Here is a 12,986-nt window from a genome sequence, read left to right as displayed (position 1 = left end):
AGCAACGAGAAGTGCGAGGGTACCGATTGAGGTGTCGTACTATACGAGGGTACCAATTGAGGTGTCATATGGCTGGTGGATTAAGAGGTGGTGTGAATATGATGATTATTTTTCTTTTGTTTTAAACTTTTTATACATGTTATTTTTTATTTGATAATCAGTGTGACGATCACCACTTTTGGTATCGCACGAGTTTTCTTGTTTGTATTCCATGTTCAGAAGAACCTCTACGTTATGCATTTGTGCCTATGTGCCATGTTCGGACCTCTGAGTTTACCTTGCAGATTATGACATCAACAATCTTGTTCTCTTGGCATTTTTCTTACGCAACTGAGGACACTTCCTCCAACGAGAGGAATGTTACAGGTATATATTTTATTATGTTTTTGATGAATTAATAATCATACAAAAATATGTTTAATTTAATTTGTGCAAGATTCATCTTAATGGAATGTGCAAAAGTGAGCATAAGATTAATATATATATGTGCAAATGTGCACAAAGTCATTTTATGTAACAAGGCCCACTAGCAATTTTATTTGGGCAAAGGTTTTTATATGTACAAATCTTAGGGATTTTTGTATGATTAAAATATGTAAAGTAATACTCCAAAAGTGGGAAAAGCAAACCCAATTTATACGCTCATCTATTCTTAGCTCCTTGGGCTATTTTTATGAATAAAATTCTCTAAATACTCAAGTCGTGGAAGTGGAGCTACACACTTGGGGAGGGAGATTGCACCCAATCTGGTTTACTGTGTAGTATTCTCTATCCTTTACTTTTTATGGTGATGTTATTCTAATTCTTTTTCCTTGAGTTATGTTAAATTATTTAATTATCAATTTCAATTCAAGTCTTTGTTTCAATCATGATGTAATTGGTGAGATTTTTAATTAATTCTTCAAGAATTACAACAAGGTCCCGTGATTCCGTGATAGGGAGGGAGGGGGATGGAGGGGGCAGTCCGAGAGAGAGAGAGAGAGAGAGAGAGAGAGAGAGAGAGAGAGAGAGAGGGCGAGGGGAGGGGCTTGTCACATTTGAGTTGAGGGGGCGGTGCATTTTAGTTGAGAGAGGGGGAGGACAACCACACTAAGGGCCGTTAATAAGGGAGACCATCGCCCTTAGTGAGGTTGGCCGTTAATAAGGGCAACGGCCACTCTTATTGAGGGTGACCACACTAGAAAAGAGAAAAGGATAGGGGAGGAAGAGAGAGAGAGAGAGAGAGAGAGAGAGAGGTGTTGCGTTTGAGTTGAGGGGGGAGGGGGGGCTTATTGTGTTTTGAGTTGAGAGGGGGTGGCACGTTATTAGTTGAGAGAGGGGCGGAAAACCATAGCAAGGGCCCTCAATAACGGCGACGACCGCCCTTGTTAATACCTAAACATTAGGCCAATTCGATATATTTTTAGTGTAAATCTAAATTTTGCTAACGGCTTTTCGGTCTTCCTTGAAACAGGATTGGGCAATGGTGCCGAAAAATAGGTGGAGGTAAATGGCCGGCGGGCGTTACTTGTGAGCGCAGGCGGCCTTAGCAAAAGATGCCTACTTATGCTTCGGTGGCCATGATGATTGTTACACATTTCATTTCAGCAACCCAAGCGTGTGAGCAGAGGGAAACCTATCCTATATTGCGCTGCGCTTGCATGCCTACATCCGAGAAGGTAGACTGGAAGCTGATAGATTACTTGTCGAAGAGGACGTGGTGTAAGAGATGTATTGGAGGAGGTGATTGATGAGGGAGGCTTTGCCAACGAGGCAAGCCTCAACAATCGGTTGATGGCCGAGCGTTGCTTGTGAGCAGGCGGCCTCAGCAAAAGCTGCCTACTTATGCTCTCTTTACGAACCAGACGACATGTCAAAGGTTCCTTCACCTATAATAGGTCAAATACAAGGATGGTTTCGTTGCTTTTCCTCTCAAAGCAAGAGATGAAGCAGTTGCCGCATTGGTTATACACAAACTTCAAGAGAGGCTATGCGACTAGATTACTTGTTGAAGTGGACGTGTGGTGTAAGCAGCTCTCTGTTGGAGGAGGTGGTTCAGCAGGGAGGCTTTGCCAACCAGGCAAGCCTCAACAATTGGTTGCTCGTAGTCACCTTCCCTCGGCTGTGTTTTGGTTGCTCGTAGTCACCTTCCCTCGGCTGTGTTTTGGTAAATAACTAAAACCAGTATAAAAGCCCAGAGCAGACAACGCTTAGATTGATTTGCCACCTAGATATTAGCACACAGGTGCTCATGCACTAACCTGGAGGATATACATTGATACCACACTTACGACTTGTGAACAAATCACAAAAGCGTGTCTTTTAATAAATAGATCCTTTCACACTATCCCACACCACCAATCACTCTTCCCTCCCTTAACATCACTATTTTGGACCACCCATGGGTATAAGCCTTGTTTCCAGCTACATTATGACCTTTAGGCGCTAGTATTTATAGATATATTGTACGGGCATGCCGTGTAAGCTTATCTAATGCACATACTCTAGCATAAACAAGAGCATCTTTTAAGCGTTCTCGAGAGAAAATATATTTACATACCTTGAAGAAGAAAAGGTGATTTGTTTTTAACACCAATCTTATTGATATAAATATAGAGAAGAGTAGCATACGAATCTTATTGACATGAATTTAAAGAGTTGGAAGAATTTGTTTGTTAGTTGGATGCGGCTTCCTCACAAAGACTACATTTCTATATATGACACATGACCTAAAGTTATCAATAATGTTGTATTATTGTAATAATTATAGTACTACATCACAAGAAAATAAATAGGATTCCACAATTTTGGCATTATCCAAGCTTGACCATTACGATTTCCCACTGAAAACGATCATATAGATTTGTAAATGTCCCAAAAATAATAATTAGTACATATCTATACAAGATAAAGCATGTAAGATCCCTTATATAAAACTCATCATCAAATAACAATTCACTCAGATCATAACATTCAAATCCTTATCACAATAATGGTCCATTAAACCGAAATTTTTATCTGGACTATCCTCTATGGGAATTTTCAATTTTATAGATTTTTAATTTGACACCCCTTAACTTGATACACTGGGTCAAGTGTTAACAACAGCAATATCTGCCAGTACAATCCGCTAATCTCATAGTGATTTGTTGAAGTCATTAACGTCATTCCAGCTACGAACATCATCACAGGGACTCGTCCCATTCATCCTCATTGAGGTTTTGCTTAGTTTATTACATTTCAACCAAAATTCAAGAATCTTCATTTTTCAATCAGAATCCAAATCAACTCATCAGTTCTCAATCAGAATTTAAAATCATATCAACCACATTCAAATTCATCATCTAGATAGTATTAATGCTTATAATTTCAAGTCTTAGATTTACTCGTATATATTGCCAATAAAGAACTGCAGTTATACCCTCGGTATATACGGGTAGTCACGGTCCTTAGAACTATAAGGTAAATTCCATCATGTCTAGGCCTCAAGCAAGTCAGGGATTCCATACAATTGCGGTACTTCCATCTGAAGATCCAATTACCAATTTATGAATTTCAGTTTGAATATCAATTTGTATGAATTTTATCACACAATTACAACCACCCTTTACTGCTTCTTTATAAATTTTTGACATGTTTGGCTTCTCGGTTGATCCTCATTAGCCAATTTGCTTTGATACCAGCTGTAAGATCCCTGACCCCACTGCGCAATGAATTCGGGGGTGCTAGCAGCAGAAGTAGCACTTCTTACACGGGGTAGGGTCCCACACTTGAGGCCTCGCCCACCACCACGGATATCCAGACAAGAGACTTATCCATCAGTTCTTCTAAAACCGAACTCGAAAAAACTTTCCTTGCCTGGAAAGCACGGGTGATTCCTCCAGGATAACTTTTCTCTAACGTAGTAAAAAATGCATCTTTCTATGCTTAAAATCAAAATTTGATGAAAGTAACGCTTTTATAATTAAAAAAATTCTTTTATGCATCTATTTATGCATAAAAATCAATTTTGATGAAAGTAACACTTTTATAATAAAAATATTTCCAAATATGCATCTTTCTATGCATAGAATTTAAATCTAATGAAAATCACACTTTTAAAATTAAAAAAAATCCAATATGCATCTTTCTATTATGCATAGAATTTTAATCTAATGAAAATCACACTTTTATAATAAGAAGAAATTATCCAATATGCATCTTTCTATGCATAGAATTTTAATCTAAGGAAATAACACTTTTATAATAAAAATATTTCTACTATGCATTTTTCTATGCCTAGAATGAAAATAACACTTTTAGAATACACAAACGGTGGGGATTACTCTTTTTGAATAATAAAAGATAAAACTTATTTAACAAAATTTAAGAAAATTTTGCCATAACCTCCTTTGTATGGCTGACCATTTTTTAATTTTTTTTATCCTCAAGTTACTTAAAAATTATCCCAAATGGATTAAAGCATTCTAAACTAATCAAATTCCACTTTTAAAAGAGAAACAATATGAAAAGTTTAATTCTAACAATTTGATTATATATCTAGGATAAAGAAAGGCTGAATTCAAGAATGAAGAGAGGGGGAAAGCCTTTCCAACAAGGCATAACATCATTTTTCATTTTAAAAGAAACAAAAATTAGAAAACCATCAAATGGAATAAAGAAAAAGTAGGATTTCTAGCTTACATGAATTTTTGTGAGCTTTCCTTTGGCTTGATGGTTTGAGGGATCTACTCTTATTTGCAACAAGAGTGGCCACCAATTCTTTTGAAGAGGAAATGGTCAAAAACTAATGAATTATCAATAAATTCACTGTTTTTGGCTCTAGGAGAGGAGTAGAGTAACAGTGCATAAAACACTATTAACCATTTACAAAGGGGGAGGCTTCATGTATAGGAAAAAGTGAGCCTCTAACCAAGCAAACTGATTCTAGAATTTTTCAAATCAGTTTGGTCAATTTTTAACCATTTTTAGGTCAATTTAGCTTACTTTTTGGACCTAGTTGAAGCAGGAGAGAGGAGAGATGAAAATATCTCATTATTTGTGAGTTTAAAACTCAACCACACATGTGAAATAGGCGCCTCCTTCATGAGGGAAATTCCCCCACACTGAGGTGTAAAAAATGCATCATTTCCTCTAAATATCTTTTCTTTTTTAACTAATAACCTTGTCCTTAGTCAACTCTTCATCTTATGTGAGTATTTACTCATTTCAGGGGGATTTTCTTTATTTCTTCAATTTATCTCCTCCCTACATTTGGATTAATCTAATTGACCCCTCAGAACCTTAATCTAAAATTTTCAAAAAATCTGGACCCTTAGACTAAGGCCTTATGAACAGATTATAATTTATTTCTAATGCACCTTCTGAATTTCTTTTTGAGCTTTTGTTTCAGGGGAATTTATTTTAATAAGAGATATTTTTCCATCCAAAAATATCTAAAAATTGAATAACCTCTCTCTAGAATATTTTCTCTCTCTAGGCCAAAACAGGATCTTTCTTTTATTTCAGAGAGGGGAATAATTATAAGATCAGAAGGGGAGGTTCTTACACCTGCACACCTTAAAAGTCGGAGGGAGGAATCTTACAAAGCACAAGTGTCCAAGGATCCACGTGGCCAAAGGAGAGGGAGAGTTTGAGAAAAGGAGAAAGGAGAGGAGAAGTGGAGAAAAGGGGACAACCAGAAAGAAGGATTTTAAAAAGGGTGCTATTTTGAATTTGAATCTCACATCTTTTAATACAGCCTTGGTTCTTCACACTTGCTTCTTGGGTTTTGAAAAAGAGAAAAGAGAAAGCAACAAAAGGTGGCTTCTAAGACAAGATACTAGACTAGACTAGATATCTATGTGTGTATCTGTGTGTGTGTGTGTGTGTGTGTGTGTACTATATCTATCTATATCTATACTATTTATTATACATAAGTTTTTGGGAGGGGGGAGGGGACACTTGGCATTTGGAAGAGGGCCAAGTGTTCGGGTAGGGGAAAGAGAGAGAGGGGGTGTGATGGGGGAGGGGAGAAGCCACGTGTTGGGAGAGAGAGAGAGAGAGAGAGAGAGAGAGAGAGAGAGAGAGAGAGAGAGATGAAATGAAATGTTATATTAACATATTCAAAAGGCCAAAGTGACCTATGAGACCAAAGTTATAACCATGTGACATCTGATACACTATCTGGAAAAGAAAAGAAAGAACTCAAGGTAAGTATCTAGCCCTACAATACATCAGTAAGGGAGCATCCGGAAGAAGCAGCAACTAGGGAGAGTGGAATCTAATGCTACTAGTCAAAATGGGGTACATGAGTACATGGATACATGAATACATGAATATGGGGGAGTACAAAAGTGACAGTGAGTACAACAGTATATGGCTGGAGTGGTAATCATCCTAGGAGCTCTAGCATGGGTCTCTGTCGAATGGCCTGGATATCTGCCATAGTGAGATGCTTGGTCGGACGAGCCCAATGCCTCGCAATGATGCTCTGAATCCTCCGGTGTAGGCACCGTCTCTGATGTAAGGATCCGTGAACCCTCGGGCGTTTGGATCTGCCCAACTGGATAGCTCTCTCAACTAGAGTCCCACGGGGTGCCCACCACTGCTGGGCTATCGGCTGTGTGTCCTCCCGAGTAGTCCCTCTAAAGAAGTCAGTAATCTATCTCTGCTCCTCATAATGGACGCTCTGAGCCTGCGGATCTCCAGGAGATAAAAACCCAAGCATCACTGATCACAATAGTCCATGACTCTAGCCAGTGGTCCAAATCCCTCTCTAAAAATGCAATGGTAATGCCCTCGAATCTCATAATATGCTGTGCAGCGAGATAGATGTAGTGCTCCTCCGTCTCTGGCTCTATCCAACAAATATGACATATCCTGTCCCCTGGAGGTATGCCTCTAAATCTGCCTGTCTCTATCTCTAACTGATGTGAAGAGGTGCAGATCTGCCTAATGGCGCACCTCAATCCATGAGACAGATGGGTATCCATGTAGCTCGGTCTAAGTATAAAGCCATCCTCAGTGGTGCGGAGAAGATGGTCTCTATAGAAAGCCATCTTTATCTCCCTAACTCCTGTGAGGGCTCTATCCATGTCCTCCTAGTGTCCAACTGAATGAGGTCATGTGTCTGATGACTCTACTAATCTCAGAATGTGTCAAGGTGAGAGAGGGTGCCTCTAGAGTGGAAGGGTGGAAGTCTGTCTAAGCTGAACCCGTGGAGCTCAAACCAGGATGCTATCTGTGCATACCGACATGAAGTGTCTCCCTCCATGGCTAGCTGATGAGAGGACTATAAAGCAAGTCGTGCATACCGGTGTCGGGGAAGCTCCTATGTGCTATGAATGAAGGACATTGGTATGCATGAGCCTCGACTAACACAGCTTAGTGCGTGGCTCCTGAAACAATACCTGTGAGCACATCCTCTCTAGACCTCCTAGTGTTGCATATCCTCTAGTCAATCTGGCCTCTGCTATCTGCCCCCCTCATGGAAAATGTGGTCCCAGTGAACACCACTCCAAAATATGTGTATGAGTCAACATACTCCACTGTCTCCTGCCCATATGTGAAAATAGGCGCTGATCTCCAGACCCACTAAGCTGTAGTGTTAAACACCATAACCTTGGTCTTACCAAGGTTAACTGAGAGCCCACTGTCCTGTGCATAAGCATGTAAAGTATCCAAGTGCCTCTGCATACCCTCTGGTGAGTCTACTATAAGCACAATATCATCAGCATATAAGAGCAGAGGTATCCAAGTGCCAGCCAACTGGGCTCCTCTGTCCCCTCGTGTCCCAATATAATCAGAGATCTCATCAATGTATAGTCCAAATAGAGTCGAAGAGAGCAGGCAGCCCTGTTTCACCCCTATAGTGGAGTGTATTGGCTGGGAGAGACCCTCTGAAGTCTACACCTGCCCAACTACTGTCTCATAAAGTGCTGTTGCATGACGAATGAAGATCAATACAAGGATGCAACAAAAAAGACACTTAGGGCTCTTGAAAAGAGTTCCAAGTTGTGGATGAGTGTGGGAGTGGGTTTGACAATAATCCCACATGGGAACTTTTGGGAGTTTTAGAGTTTTTGTATAAAAAGTGGCTCATTTGAGAGCTTATGGACACATTGGGAAAACTCATGTTTGAGCTCTCTTGAGACTAGCTCTCCCTCTTCTTCCATAGAGGTGCAAGCTCTTCTCTCTCCCCATCTACATTGTTGTAAGTTCTATTCTTTTGTTAATTCAATGCAATGAGTTGATATTTGTCTCTCTTCTCATGTCAATTCTCTAGTATGCATGTTTCTTATTGATAGCTTCAAGGGTTGTGTGCATGCTAGGGAAATGAGTATTTGAGAATGAAGAATGCTTTGATCTTGTTTAAGCAATAGCTAAGCTTTCTTCTTGTTTGGATGTATGGATGAGTGGAATGTGGAGTTGAGTGAGCAATAGCAAGATTGAGCTTGAGTGTGTGTTGAGTCTATGTCATTAGTAGTAGTTTTCTTAGCATTCTCTCCATCAAATGGATAAGCTTTTGTGCACCGGTACGGGTTAAATCCCTAGCTCCGAAAGGGATGCAAATCCCATTGGATTGAGCTAAGTGTGGATCATACTACTCTTGCTACAAGTGAGAGAGTTTTTCCGTCTCTCCATTGGCGCCGCTGCCGGGGAGAAGACTCAAATCCGGTTGAGAGTGTGTGGAAACCACCACTATTTCCTCTTTTGGTTGCAAAACCATTGAGTGATTAGGTTAAGTTCGGGTGTGCGATCCCGGTGTGAGTGGATAAGGTTAGGATAAGAAAAAACCCATTGAGCGGTTGAGGTTTCTCCCGCATTGTTTTTTATGTTTTATTGCTTTTATGCTTTTCAAGTACCGTTCATTATGCTTACCTTCATTGTTTTTTTGTCATTTCATGCTTTCATGCTTTTCGCTAACATGTAATTAGTAAAAAATAATAAAAGACTTGCTGAAGGGCCACGTGGAAGTATATAAAATAGAGTCTAGCCATTGGGAGGGGTATGGTGGCTTAGTAGCATGCGAGCGATAGTTTTTTTTTTTTAAAAGAAACTACTCGTTGAGATGGTTTTGTGTGTTAAATAAGCGTGAGGGCTTCATCACTACAAGCAGTGCAGAAGCGCTCAACTCAGCCTACCAGAGCAGCATACTAGTGTATTTTAAAAAAAATAACAAAATCATAGCGCAACAAGCGTAGGTGTGCTCAGGTAGGTGCAAGCAACCTTTCAGGAGTGTTTTGCTTCACTTGTGGTTCGCCAGCGGCGTTCTAGAGCTCCAAACGTTGCTGAAGGCGAAGGCCGGGCAGCAAAGGCTGGTTAGTGGAGGGAGCCTGGGTGAAGTGGCCGAAAAAAGAGAAATCGGTGGCGCACCAGACAGGCGAAGGTGGTGAAGAGGCCTCAGCTGCTGCTGGCGGTGAGAAGGTCAACGTGGAAAAAGTGAAGGAGAAGAGGCTGGCGGAGTGCTTGGAGCCAAGGAGTGGGGCTGCGGTTGTGAAGGGCTGGCGAAGGCGGCCATCTCTGCCTCACCCGCTGAGGGAGAGTAGAGAAGCTAAGGTGGACGACGGGGCGTAGCAGGCGTCAGCGAATGCAGAAGAAAGAGCAAAGGTGGTACTGGCTGCGTGGAGGCGACCGGTGGTGTTGGTGAAGTGGCCGCTGCTGTGGCCAACGCAGGCGAAAAAGGCCAAGGCCGTGTAGGAGGCGAGGTGGCGCAAGCACCTGCAGCTTAGGAGAAGGAAGGAGAAGGTGCAGAAAAGGCGGCTATGGAAGGCAGAGTGGAGACTGGCCGATGTGAAGTGGCCGCGCAAGGAGTCGAAGCCGGCTACAGCTAACGCTGTGAAGGAAGCGGTGGTGAGGCGAGCGAAGGACTAGCAGCAAACGAAGGCGCCGAAAGAGGAGCCGACCTGCAGAAATCGCGGAGGAGATAACGAAGATAAGGTTAGTAATTTTTCATTTTTTTTTAAAATTTTTTTAATTTTTTATTTTAGAATTATTATTTTTTAATTTCTATTTTTTGCATTTTTTAAAAAAATAAAAAAATAATAAAAAACAATAAAATAAAAAAAATTTAAAAAATAATTAAAAAAAGAGAAATTAAAGAAAAAAAAGAAAAAAAAGAATAATAAAAAAATTTTTAAAAAAAAGAGAAAAAATAATTAAAATTTAAAAAAAACAATTTTTATTTTTTGAATCCATTGTTCCTTGTTTAAATTTTTGCATAATTAAAGTAGTTTGCATTTTTTTATTTTTTATTTTAGAATTTTTGTAATTATTACATAATTAGTAAATTTATATTTTTATATTTGGCACGAAATTTATTAGTTTAAAAAAACAAACAAACAAACAATTTTAAAAAAAACCAACAAAAGGAAAAAAAACAAAAGAAAACAAAAGAAAAGTTATAAAAATAAATTTTAAAGTGTTTTTAGGAGTCTACCTTTGTGCATATTTTGTAATTCTTCATTTAAATTTTTTGCATAATTTAGTATTTTCTTGCATTTTTTAATTTTTGTAACTTTGTGCATAATTAGTATTTTTTTTAGTGTGATTCATAATTTTTGTGTAGATTTAAAATAACAAAAAAAAATATAAAAACATAAAATCATTAAAAAAAATCATTTAGAAAAATATATAATAAAAAAGAAAAAAAAGGATAGATAGTTATGCCACACACATACTCCTTTTAGTTACATTTAGTGTTTAGGTAGGTTAAATAAAAAATATATATATATATATATATTTTTTATTTAAAAACAAAAAAACAAAAACAAAACAAAACAAAAACACATAAAAAAACCAAAAAAAATTGACCTTATGCACTTGCAGTCGGGACGTCTTGTAGATTCTGCCATAGGGCCTAGGGCACCTTCTAGAGTACCTACGCAAGAAAGTGGGACCCAATTGGTAGGAAATTTGGCGGATATTGCTGAAACCCTTTCTGAATCCCAATCCAATACCCTTTCCTCTAGAACAACTAGTTCATTGTCCATGGACAATCTAGGGCCGACAAATAGTCATCCCGTAGCCCCAAATAGGACACCCTCAAGATCTTTTAATCCATTTGAAGCCGACACCATGGGGTTAACACTCAATGTGAGACTCCAATATGTCTACACAAATGCTCAAGGAGCGGAGATCTTTAGGGATCCACAACAACGGTATCTTGTTAAGATCGCAGACATTTTCTCAGAACTTGATAGAGCACCTCTAGTCAATGACCAGGGTAACATGTACATGGGTGGAGATGGTGTTCGCTACAAAGTCACCTACCATCCAGAAAAGGTAGACAAATTAGGGGAGCTCTCTAGAACCGAGTTCTTAGACTTATCAGAACTTTCCAGAGCAAGGGAGTCTAGAGATGATTGGCTCATCGAGCCGGACATGCCTGGACCATCCAATGCCCAGTCCTCAAAGCCATCCATAGATGATTTACTTCTTGTAGATCTAAATTTGAAAAGGGATAGGAAAGGCAAGTGTAAAATGGATCAGGGGGCTGAAAGCCAATGGGAGTTTGTACCACAAATTCCTGTGACAAAGGTCTTGCAGGATGACCCACTTCAAGAGGTCTATAAGGACTCATTAGAGGGATATTATGCCACAACTAGATTGCCACAGCTGGATCTTCCTCTAGCTCATGTGGTGGTAGTTGAGAAGCTTGCAGGACACATGAACAGAATAATTGATAAATGGGCCAATGAATACCGAACCTTAGATTGGAAAGAGATTCGGGAACTCACGTGGAAAGGACAACCATTATTCATGGAAGTGTTCTCAACAAATACAGCCAAACCAGGAGAGACAGCCTTTCTTGGAGAAACTGTTGCTCCTCCCCTACGAGAGTTCACTAGAGAGGGACCTTCAACATCTAAGTGGACCACTGCTAGTAGCCCAACTCTAGCACCAAGATATCGTCCTACACCAAATGTGCGACCACAGGTCACACCACACCAACATCTTTCTCACTATAACAATCGGAGGGTAGGGGAGCCAACTCGGCCTCCCATTAATGCACCTCCTAAAATGCGGGTGACAAGATCTTTGGAGGGGTTTGGTGAGGCTGGTAATAGGGTACCCACACCAATTTTGGAAACATGTGGACCATCTTTCCAAAGAGAGGAACAATTCCCACTGCTGAGAGTAAGAGGCCGTAGGCCCTATGATGAGTATTCAAGACAAGTAAGGCCATCAACTCTTCAGAAACTGGTAAAGAAGTATGAAGGGTCGGGAGATCCTTACGACCATGTAGCAGCATTTAGGCAAGCAGTTCGAGCTGAGCAAGTGGCTGATAAGCATACTCAAATTGAAGGATTTGGACTCACTCTTGAGGGAAAAGCCCTGGCTTGGTTTCAGGCATTAGAGGCTTCAGACAAATCTTCTTTACGAGTTTTGGAAGAGAGATTCATTGCTGCTTTTTCCTTGATGGGAATTCAACATGACACGGTAGCACACATCTACTCTTTCAAGCAAGGCGAGAATGAGAGTGTTAGAGACTGTGTAAATAGAATGAAGCAATGCATTAATCGTTGCCCTGAAGATGAGAAGCCCGCCCAAAGTCGATTAATTTCTCTCTTCTTAAAAGGACTCAAAAATTCAACACTGCATACACATCTCTATGCGAAGAAACATACAAATTTCAATGAGTGTTGCCATGATGCTATGGATTTCACCGATAACTTCAAGTTCCAAGATGGTTCTGGCCCAGAGGTGAAACCTCGAGATCAGTGGGGTGACGACCAAAGTTCAGGGTCTAGCGTGCTAGTAAATCCAGACCAGATAGCTAACCTAGTACTAAGGAGATTGGGACAGACCTATCGTCCACCCATGCAGCCACAACAACAGCAGCAGAGAATGAGGAGTGTACTTCCTATAGGTCCTCATCTTTGTGGAGCATGTGGCGGTAACCATAAAACAGAGGATTGTAATACCTTTTCTCCTCTAGTCACAAACCAACCCACAAAGAAGTGGTGCCAAGCCTGTGCTTGGAACTTTACCCACACCACACAGGAATGTACTCGCATTGCGAG

General features: G+C 40.1%; 1 protein-coding gene across 1 annotated transcript in view; it reads left to right on the top strand.

The window, feature by feature from the left end:
* Nucleotides 1-9,834, top strand: part of LOC147634572 (uncharacterized) — a 52,188-nt gene extending 42,354 nt beyond the window's left edge. The window contains exons 6-8 of the mRNA XM_086803269.1: nt 9,227-9,281; nt 9,340-9,519; nt 9,661-9,834. Of these exons, the coding sequence (XP_086659395.1) occupies nt 9,227-9,281; nt 9,340-9,519; nt 9,661-9,834 (409 nt within the window). The remainder of the gene's footprint in view (nt 1-9,226; nt 9,282-9,339; nt 9,520-9,660) is intronic.
* The last annotated feature ends 3,152 nt before the right edge of the window (nt 9,835-12,986 follow it).

Source organism: Cibotium barometz, chromosome 10 (genome assembly GCF_041138505.1).
Source record: "Cibotium barometz isolate CiBa-2024 chromosome 10, ASM4113850v1, whole genome shotgun sequence".
Lineage (NCBI taxonomy): Eukaryota > Viridiplantae > Streptophyta > Polypodiopsida > Cyatheales > Cibotiaceae > Cibotium > Cibotium barometz.
Note: the sequence above shows the minus strand (reverse complement) of the source record. Positions and strands in the feature narration are given on the sequence as shown.